At 35.5% G+C, this 11,132-nt stretch overlaps 1 protein-coding gene across 1 annotated transcript in view; it reads left to right on the top strand.

The window, feature by feature from the left end:
- Positions 1 to 11,132, top strand: part of DACH1 (dachshund family transcription factor 1) — a 213,215-nt gene that overhangs the window by 85,126 nt on the left and 116,957 nt on the right. Inside the window, 1 exon segment of the mRNA XM_019472688.1 lies at positions 8,193 to 8,365. Within this exon segment, the coding sequence (XP_019328233.1) occupies positions 8,193 to 8,365 (173 nt within the window).

Below are 11,132 nucleotides of genomic sequence, written 5' to 3'. Positions count from 1 at the left end.
TTAAAAGACGAGTAGATGAGGCACTTAGGGACATGGTTTAGTGGGCATGGTGGTGTTGGGTTGACGGTTGGACTCGATGATCTTAGAGGTCTTTTCCAACCTCAGTGATTCTATGATTCTATGATTCTATGAAACTGAAGCAACAGGAGATCTTATGCTAAAATAACTTAAATCCATATTTCCTAGAAAATGTTCTAAACACAAAGTTATATACTACTCAGTCAAGAATATTCTGTCTCACCTTTTCCTTAAGTATAGAGAAAATATTCATATACACAATTACATACAATGAGAATATATAGTAATATATTAATTATCTATTACATGGGATTTTTTTTATAAATAAGCACATGCAGCTATAATCGAGATGTTCACTTAAGAATTTCTAATGTTTATCATGTTGAAAGAGAGAGAAAGAAAATGTAGAATATTCTGTCTCACCTTTTCCTTAAGTATAGAGAAAATATTCATATACACAATTACATACAATGAGAATATATAGTAATATATTAATTATCTATTACATGGGATTTTTTTTATAAATAAGCACATGCAGCTATAATCGAGATGTTCACTTAAGAATTTCTAATGTTTATCATGTTGAAAGAGAGAGAAAGAAAATTTAGTTTTTTGCTGATTTTGGTTGGCTTCTGATAGCTCATTAGTCTTCATATTATGAAAACTCTACATCAAGGGACTAGCTCTACTTCTAGCTTTCTGCTCTGAAGTTAACATATTTGCCCAGGTGTACCTGACAGTAAAATGTTGTCCAGTTATTATTTTCCTGAATACAGCGCGTACAACTGCACCTAATTTTTTATTTCTTGATGATGTCACAATTTTACATTTAGATGTCTATATTGCACTCTTATCATATATCCGTAAAAATAAACTGTATATTATCTATGAAATGAGGCCAAGTTAGGTATTTGTGAAAGGAGACAAATGGAAAATCTATTTTTAGGTAAATGTCACACAGCCTGTAACTGAGTTGCTGAGCTTTCACTTGTGTTGAACAGTTTCATTATTCATTAAATTCAATTTTAAAAAAGCTTTTTCTGTGTTAATCTTTTTGGTGAAATAATGAAGGATTAGTATACAATATAACATATATATTCCATGGGATTCATTGTCACTGTAAAAAAAATTCTTTCACTTATTAGTTTATATAAATTCAGTATTTTCTGATTCATGATTAAGCATATACTCTGATTTTCAGCATCTAAAATTCCATCTTATTTCCTGGAATTAGCAGTTCGTACTGCAGTTTTTATTTATCAGAACATACATACAGAAAGGGTGAGTAAGGTGGGTACAAATCTGGCTTACAGTGCAAAGTGCAGTTACCATTTCTCTGCCATTGCCAAGAAAAACCTATGCAATAAAATTAAGACAGTGAGTGAAGCAGTCGACATGATCAAGGTTAAAACCTGTTTTCCAGATTGCTACTGTTATCTGCAAAGAAGAAACCGTATGTGATTTCAAAGGTTCTCTTGGCTTCTGCTTTATATATTTCTTTGAGAAAATGTTTATCAAAGAATATTCCTTTTTTTTTTTTTTTGGCAGAATTTGCTGCTATACCTATTTATGCTCCATCGTGATAATAGCAGAACTACAAATACCAGACCCATAAGCCCACTATGTTAGAGAAAATTATAAAAACTTACAATTATCAGGCCACATTGCTCATGGTCTATTTAAGAGCATAAGCATGATTATATAACCATAAAATAACAAGGCAAGGCTTTGTGAGGGGGGAAAAAAAAATAAAAAATCCTTATCTAGAGCAGAATACAGTGTTCCAGAGAAGTCTTGGAAAACTTACTATTTTCCTATGTCATAGTACTTGCTCTCCTGATCATTTTGTGATCTTAAAAGAGGTACTAATACTTTTTTTTTCCAAAGTGTCAATGATATGAGACAGATACTGTTTACATATGGCAAAGGTCTTCTTGCTTTTAATGATACAGCAGTAACATAGTGGTCTTACAAAAGTGCCTTTATCTATAGATGTCTGTCCTTTATACAGTCTCACAACACTAATATATTGCAGGTAGATACTACAGCTGATTTCAGGAGACTGAATTATACAAAAATGGAATCACAAATTCATAGCAATTCAAAGTCTAAAGCAGCAGGATTTGATTTGGACAGTTTTATGAAGAGGTTTCCTCACTGTCAGGATGCTAAGTTTACCAACTTTTAGCATGCTGATTATGCGTATTTTCCAGTGGACATAAATAGCCTAGATAGTGAATAGTCCACTTCAGAAAAATGAGCCAACACAGCTGATACTGATGCTTTGTTTGGTAATTGTTGCTGAGATACAAATTGTTTCAGCAAACAGAAGATAACAGCAAGATTAGGGGACTGAAAGAAGATCAGTAGTACACAAAAAGAAAAAAAAAGTAGTGGTTTGAGTCATTAGTAGAAGCTCAGGCTCTCTTTTGTGGTTTTGCCATGTGATATTGCTTGTGTATGTAATAGTACCTGAAACCATTCCTGAGCCAGGATGGGATTCACTTGCCTAAAGACAGGCTTGAAGTGTTCCCTGGGATGCTGTAAAATATCAAAGTTTTCCACATGAAAGGAAGGGGAAGACCTGAGGGCCTGGCAGATAGCTTAATTTTAATTTCTAAAATCCACCTATAATTAAGAAAGGTTTGGTTTAGTTGCCTGGGCATAGGTACGTACTACTATCTTAGATGCCCTCGAGTATCCTGCCTGATCTACATCTCCAGATAGCCATGGGGTCTCCTGCAGGTGCTGTGTTGTCCTCACCGACCCTATAAGACATGTCTCAAATTATTTTGGCCATCTGAGGTGGTGTGTGTTTAGGCAATTGAGCTGGGTTTGGACTGTAGTCCCTGGAAGCGGGAGATTCAGAAAAGATAGGTCTGTCCCCACAGAGGGAGCTCAACAGTTCTCCAGAGCCTGTTGGCTAGATCCCTGTTGACTATCACAGGAACTGAACTGCTCAGCTCACATTACAGGAACCTAAATTTAGGCAAGCCGAATCCTAATGGAGACAGAATGAGAAAGGAAAAGGAGTAAGCAAATAAGAGATGTGATTGTAAAAATGAATCTGGTACGTTTAGATCGGAGTTTGTTTGCGAGGCTGACATTGTACAGTCTAGTTTTCTGCTTCATTTTCTTTTTCTTGGCTGCATTACCTTCCAGTCCAGAATTGTTTTCATTTATTATTACCATCCTTAGCTACCTAATTGTGCTACTAATGAATACAAATAATCCATGCATCAGGCTTTTACAGACCCACTTCAGTGTACAAATAATTGTTTGTTGTGTAACTGCTGATTATGGGAGAAGCTAACTCACATTATGGAAAATATGTGCTGAAATGTTGGTGATGGGGAAAACACTGAATTCTGTAGTCCGCCTTTTAAATTATGAAAATGTATTGTCATTTTTGTTCCATCGGGTTGTCTGTGATGAGTAAATGTGAGACAATCTGAGCTCAGTTTTTAAGCACATGTACTTACATTTGGAACTTCAATTTCAAATTTTTGAGTGCTTGTATTAGCACTATAGCACATGAAATACGTAGTTGGCTACCAAATTGCCTATTCAAGTGCACATGTATGGGGTCTGAGCACTCAACATTAAGCATCTGCATTTCAAAATTGGATCCCTTGTGCTTGAAAGCCTTGAAAATGCTACTCTATGGTCAGCCTAGTGCAGCATCAATTGAAATGCAGTTTGAATGCAATGTAGAGCTTCCAATTGCTGCTTCAGAAAGTGTTATGCTGAATCTGGAACACTTTGCATAATTTAATTAATTATGCCACTAAAAACTGATTTTCTCTCAATTTAAAGCAAACAGCTTTTATGAGGGTAAACTGCAGCACCCAGGGATATCAGGTGTCCAAGCTTTTAATCCTATTACAAAGACTTGACAACCACTGATGGAAACTGGAAAAACATAAGCCTCCAGCAGGGCAACAAGTGAAGAGGAAGAAGGCAACAGATTTTTAATACTCTTTGAAACCACTGTACACATTAAATCAAAATCAAATGTAAAAAGTGACAGAACTGGTAGCTTGCATTTAGTTGTGCAGACGGTGAGTAGTGTCTAAGGAATAACACTTATTTCTCTTTGACGTTAATGAAAATAACTGTTTCCTCTAAGAGGAAAATTGTTCCGCTTAACTAACGTAAGAAAAACACAGCAAATGGCCAAGACTATTTGTATCTGTGTCTGTCCACTTAAAGTGTTCAGGAGTGCAACAGCCTGTAGTTTGAAAGTGGTTTCTAATGTTATGGATCAGATTCTGTCTATGAATCATTTTCCTTGTAAACAAGTCTTGACAGACGATGCCAGACTACAAGTATAAAAGAATCTGTCACTAAATAAACACTAGCCTCGATACTTCGCTTTCTGAAGCTTGTCCTCTCTCTTCCAATTTATTATTGGGTTTGGTATCACTCTAAAACAATAGACACTGTAATTTTGAGGCAGAAGGGAGTACTGTTGTAGAAAAGCTCTAATTTCTGAGCCACAGAAGCAGTGCCATCATTGGCAATCTATGACTGACCGTGCAAAATTCTGTGACCAGGTTAGGAAGGATCACAGCAGAATTGACTCCATCTCTGTATCAAACACCAGCATGTAACATGAAATTAACTGTACTGTAGAAGATCTTGCTAATAAATAGGGAAAATATCTTATTACTGGGAATTCACCAGCCCTATAAAATGCAAAAATATTCCTTGCTTATAATATTAACAAAAATTCATATAATTACTAATATTTATTTATTTATGTATTCCTATATATATATATATGACATATGGATGTCATCACGTTTTGATAGGAAAGTACAAAACAATGAGCTTAAAGGATTTGTAAAATGGTGACCTTGTTAAGAATACTATAACTTTACATGTAAATTAGAGAATTTTGCTCCAAGTCTGAAATACATTTTACAAACATAGCCTTTTCTATCTCTGTTTTTTATAAAGAACAAAAAATACATGTCCAAAAAAGAATTTTCAGTGGATGGTGAAGACAGGAGAGTTTGTAGCTACAAAAACAAGGCATTCTGGCCCAGATTCATCTTACTTAAGCCATCTAAGCCTAAGCCATTTGTAAAATCTTCTTCTGCAGTTACTGTACAGATGAAGGCATGCCCAGAGGCCATTCATTCCATTTGTCTCTTGCGGTCTTTCCCTCTTCGTTTCATTTGGGCATCACATGATCACCAGGCAGTGCCAACTTCATCTGAATCGCAGTGCAATCACACTTATGCTGAGCTAGCCAGCGTAGAGGGACTTTGCTGCCTTCACATTAGCCACAGCAGGACAGGCAGTACCACATCCACAATGAAACTAGAGCAAGATGGACAAGCAGTACGTGCTCCACTGCACGATCTGCCAGAACAAAGTTCTCTCCAACTTTTCTGAACAGATGCAAAAATTAAGATTGGGTTCCTTCCTGCTTAGGACTTGACATTGTGTAGTCAGATTTTCGGTGGTTGTTTTTTAATGAAGCCCTAAGTACCATAAAAACAGCTTTACTATTTTAGGGACACATGCCCTAAGATGGGATGAATTACCATTTGGAACTACCTGTTTTCCTCTGTTGAATCTGCATCAACACCTACATTTTGGCTAAAATTAAATGAGATGAACTCACTTTTTGTATTTAACTCTCACTTCCAGGGTCATATTTTTTAATGGAAGAATATTCAAAATAAGTGAAATGTATATGTCACAGTGGCAAAAAGCAGAAAATTGGAGAAAAGAAAATTAGAAGGAAAAAAAATATTTTTCCAGCTAAGATTTAGCTCCTTCAGTTACGTATGTGTTTGAAAGCAGGTTCGTGGGTTTTTAAGTCTTTGAGTTCTCAAAATACAAGAAAACATGTTCACTTATCAGAGGTGATAAGATTCAAATCATGTATTAACCAGCTCAACTATGTACACTGCATAAAGGTTACGACAATTTCTTGTAAAATAATAAAAGTATCTCATATAATTGATTCTTTTCATTGTTTCATAAAATTGCTTTGTTTGATTGCGGGAGAGTTTGAGCTGAATTTTCATTACCTACTTCTGAACAATTTACATTGGGATTGAGACAGTATTGAGGTAATGACTTAGAATTTATATTGAGCCTAAACTGTCTTCATGAAGTAACTAGGGAAAGAAAATCATGGCAATAATGGAGTATTTTTCATTATAAACTATGTTGTACAGCTTTTACAATCAGGTTTTTAATAGATCTAGAGAAATTAAATTGGAATTCTACCAACTTTTGTGCTTTTGTCATCCCATGAAAACGATGTTAAAAATTGTCAAGACTAATGTGCTAATCTTGTTTCTACTGAAGTAAGGAGGAGGTGGTATTAGTCCTGTTGTTTTTTAGGCCCCGTTGTTCATTAAGTAGTAAGATGTATATAGAAAAACATTCAGAAATATGCATTTCGCTGTAATCCCTAATGCTAAATAGAAATTGAGTATAGATTAAATAGGTCTTAGCAGATGTTACCCTAAAGTCCTTATTAAGAAAAAATCCCATGAAAACAGTAGAAACTTTCAAAGTCAGGAGGGTGAAATTGTGCTCTATATGAAAAAGGAAGCAATCGTATTGCTGATGCGTATATTGATACAGCTGAGAATGCATGCATATATACATATTTGTTAATCTATTTAAACAGTGTTTATTGATCGTATATGGTGAATAAACTCACACAATGAGTGTATAGATTACTTTGTATGCGTAAACATACATATACTCAATCTCAGCATTATACATAAATATGCACCATGAATAATGTAAGTCACCAGATTGGAAGATTTTAAACTTTTCATTATATATAAATGTACAAATTAATAATGTTATATGAATTTTTAGTATTGTCCTTTAATTGTATCCTTCTGTTCAATTCTGTGGGTATTTTTTATGAGGAGGTCTGCAATAGTGAAAAAGGGTATTTCTCAAATATATGAATTACTGCTCATCTCAACACTTACTTGTCCGCATTCTTCCTTGTTGTTAGTCTGTTCCACTAGCAGATATAATTTTTATTTATGCACAAATACAAGAAGAAATATGAATGTAGTTTAAATTTTAATTGGCATAACAGGCAATATTCTTTTTTTAGACATTTTGCAGGCAAAAATATTCTCTCATGTATAAAACAAATGCCATATGTAGTTTTACTTGCTAAGAATGGCAAAAGTATGTGTAAAATATACATCAAACACAAACTTCATGTGAATGAGCACAACTATAATACTTTTAGGTTTGTGTTCTAACTCTTAACCTTAAAAAGTTATCCTTACATATCTTTTTCAGAGGGTGGAAAAAAAAAACCCAAAAGTCCTTCCCCCAACCCACATACTAAAAAAAAATAAATAAATAATAAAAAAAAAAGCCACTTGCAAAAAAGGTTAGCTTGCTGGCCTTGCTTGCAAATTCAGACATTGCAAATTTGGAGTCTTCCTTCATCCAAATAATATATATTCATTCCCCACAGGCAGCAGTGATGGTTCTTGGGATAAAGAAAAACTTCAGTCTCCCCCCACCCAAGGATCACAGGCCTCTGTTAACCACCCCAACTTGCCTGGACAGCATAATGTTCCAGTTAGCCATCCTCTCAACCCTCTTCAACAGAACCACCTTCTGCCAAATGGTACGGGTTGACATCTTTCAGCACTAACATGAGCAGTTTTCCAATTCCTGTCTTTATTTTGTGTTGATATAAATAGGCTATGAAAAATCAAAAATGTGGGGAATATTGGAATACTTCCTTTAAAGTATTAAGCAGGGGAAGTGGAGACGATAAAGAACAAATACATATGCAATAAAATTGATACTTAAAATAACTGCTAACCTGTGCATCAGTGGCATAATAATGCATTGCTAAGGCACCCTACAGCAGATATTAAAAAAGATAATAAACAGCCATTGCTTAGCAATGATATCATACATTACACTGATATGAACAAACTAAGAGGTCTAATAGCCTCTCCTTGTGGCTAGAAACCCTCCATGGTTGCTAGTGATTTACCCATGCATATCCCGCAAGAGAACTGACATATAGCTGCTTTGTCCTGCAATGTGAACCATCTTGTCACCCATCACTTGACTATTGTCCATCAGGAGAAAAAAAAGACAGTGTTTTAAAAAGATGCATAAACCTATTTCCCTTTTTTTTTTTCCCCCACCAGGATTGGAACTTCCTTTTATGATGATGCCCCACCCGTTAATTCCTGTGAGCCTACCTCCAGCATCTGTCACGATGGCAATGAGCCAGATGAACCACCTTAGTACCATCGCCAACATGGCAGCAGCAGCACAAGTGCAGAGTCCTCCATCCAGAGTTGAGACATCTGTTATTAAGGTAACTATATATTACCAAAAAACAACAAAAAAAAATCTAGCACACTCACAATTGTCGTAAATATTGTAAAGGTGGGTAGGTGTCAGATGTTACAAGGTAAGTCAGAAAGTCAATATATACGAGAAACCCAGCTGTTGTAGCTCTGGGAACACAGTAGGCTGCTGGTGGCCAGTGTTACACTCTCAGTTCTCCTCCCCCTCTCTAAATCAGTATCAAAACAGTGCTCAAGTTGAAGCTTTTTCATACAGAATACACAGCTTTCTGATTTCTCATATTTCATAGTCTCTAATCTAATGGCAACATTCCTCAACATGTCAAGGAAGAAATTACTCCTTTCTTAAATTGCAAGAGACTGTTCTTCCAACTTCTAAATCTAAGCATTTGAACTGAAATGCTGCAAATTATCTGAAGAAGGCTGAAAGGCTTGACATTTTACCTCTGTAGAACCTAAATTGCCAAATCCCAGAACAGAATGGAATAAAGTTGCACAGAACAGACCCAGTAGTCTGCAGGCCAGAACTGTAGTATTGTAGAGATATCTCAAAAGTACCTGATATCTGAAATTGTCTGCCCATTTTAGGTTTTGTTTGCTGCCTATAACTGAATTAATCTGGTTATAGAGATATTTAGCAGAGTCACGGAGTCTTCTCTCCTTCTGACTGAAGATGATCTGTTTTAATTTGAAAGGCATTTCTCCCTTACCACTAGGTATTTATAATTTGATTTGACATTTATTCAGATGCCTACATGTTACCTGTTATCCTTCTTTAGTTCTAACAAATGAGATACAGAAAGTACACAAACTTTTGTGCTTTTATGTAACATTAATATGTTAGAAATAGACATGCGAAGGCAAGGTTATTTGATATTTTAGGGCTATGTTGGAAATCTGTCCATTAATGCAATTCCTTTGACAAAAAATGGGTAAACTTAAAATCTCTTGGACCTTCAAATCAAGAGTTGCAAAAGTTTTGAAATTCATGATGATTTAAGCAGAGTGAAGAGGTCTGACTTTATAGAGATGTTCAACATGCTTATGCTCCTGTCCTCTTTAACCTAACAAGCCCAGAATCGGAAAGAACCATTCAGTTAAAAGTCAACAAATCTACGTTGCTATTGTCCTAGAAAAATATGATCTGCTGACCTAATTTAGGTACCTGCACTTTCAAATGTAGGATCTCCTTTGGAGGCCTTCAGTGGCATCCCTTTCTCACCTTTGATGACATGGGGAGTTAAGACATTGGTTTGAGAAGAATTGTTTCTTTAGGTGCTATGTCAGCAAGGCTAGATTCCACCCCTAACATCCATCTTGCTCATATCTTGGGAATATAAACACTCTGCTGCTAACTAACTGTCGATTACATGGTGATTTCTGCACCTTTGTTTTTCTATTTTCACTTGAGCGGTATTTAGTGAGAGTTATACGATGCTAAAGTTCTCTGGAACATACGTGGTGCTCTATTTCATTCTAAACTTATTTTCTTAATTGGAACAGTGACCACTGGTATTACAGAGGTATCTAAAAAATGAAGATTGGGGTGGAGTACATGCTAAATGACACCTGACATGTATGAATTACTATGGCAACAAAACTTTGTTTTCACTATTTTTCTGACTATTTTCCCTCTTTCATTTTCTGTGAGCTATTTGATTTCATATGTAAGAGTACAAAATTTGACCTTCACAAGCATTGGTAACCTTCTGTTTCTAAACTTTGACAAGCTCACTTCTAGCTTGTGAAGTTGATTTACAAGCTAAATCTAGCTATTAAAGTTGCCTAAGTTACTGTGGCCTACATTTAAATATGTCTATGGTAGCATACCCCAACGTGACCCCTGATTTTTGTCTCAAGTTACCAAAATCAGGTACATTTGGAGTACAGCATAGCTCCTGGGCTATGTAAGAAAGGTTTCTTTTTGTGGAAGGCAGGTCCTGGTGTATTCACAGATCTCACCCCATTATGGAACATTGCTGGACCCAGGAAGCACTTAACTGAGAAGCACTTTTGGCTCATCTGATCTAAACCTGTCTAATAGGTTTAAAAGTATTGGACTCTGAAAGGGAGACTCTGTCATCATGTAACTACGTGTATTATTTTAACCATAGGCAGTGCCATACCAGCAAATTTTCCTTATTCCAGAGTTCCTTAACTTCTTAACAAGTTCATTCTTCTAGCTCATCTAGTTGGAAATATAATTTCATAATAATCTAAATGAAGATTTTGAAAGTACCTAGCAACTTTGATTCTCTGTTTGAAACATTTTAGCAGCACTTTGTAACTGGAATCATAATTTTGGCTATGTAAGAAAGGTTTCTTTTTGTGGAAGGCAGGTCCTGGTGTATTCACAGATCTCACCCCATTATGGAACATTGCTGGACCCAGGAAGCACTTAACTGAGAAGCACTTTTGGCTCATCTGATCTAAACCTGTCTAATAGGTTTAAAAGTATTGGACTCTGAAAGGGAGACTCTGTCATCATGTAACTACGTGTATTATTTTAACCATAGGCAGTGCCATACCAGCAAATTTTCCTTATTCCAGAGTTCCTTAACTTCTTAACAAGTTCATTCTTCTAGCTCATCTAGTTGGAAATATAATTTCATAATAATCTAAATGAAGATTTTGAAAGTACCTAGCAACTTTGATTCTCTGTTTGAAACATTTTAGCAGCACTTTGTAACTGGAAAATCATAATTTTTTTTTTCAAACTCTTGCTTATTTAAGCATTTGTTTGTATTAATAATCTACACTATTTATCTCTGTCAT

Source organism: Aptenodytes forsteri, unplaced genomic scaffold, assembly GCF_000699145.1.
Source record: "Aptenodytes forsteri isolate BGI_AS27 unplaced genomic scaffold, ASM69914v1 Scaffold51, whole genome shotgun sequence".
Taxonomy (NCBI): domain Eukaryota; kingdom Metazoa; phylum Chordata; class Aves; order Sphenisciformes; family Spheniscidae; genus Aptenodytes; species Aptenodytes forsteri.
Note: the sequence above shows the minus strand (reverse complement) of the source record. Positions and strands in the feature narration are given on the sequence as shown.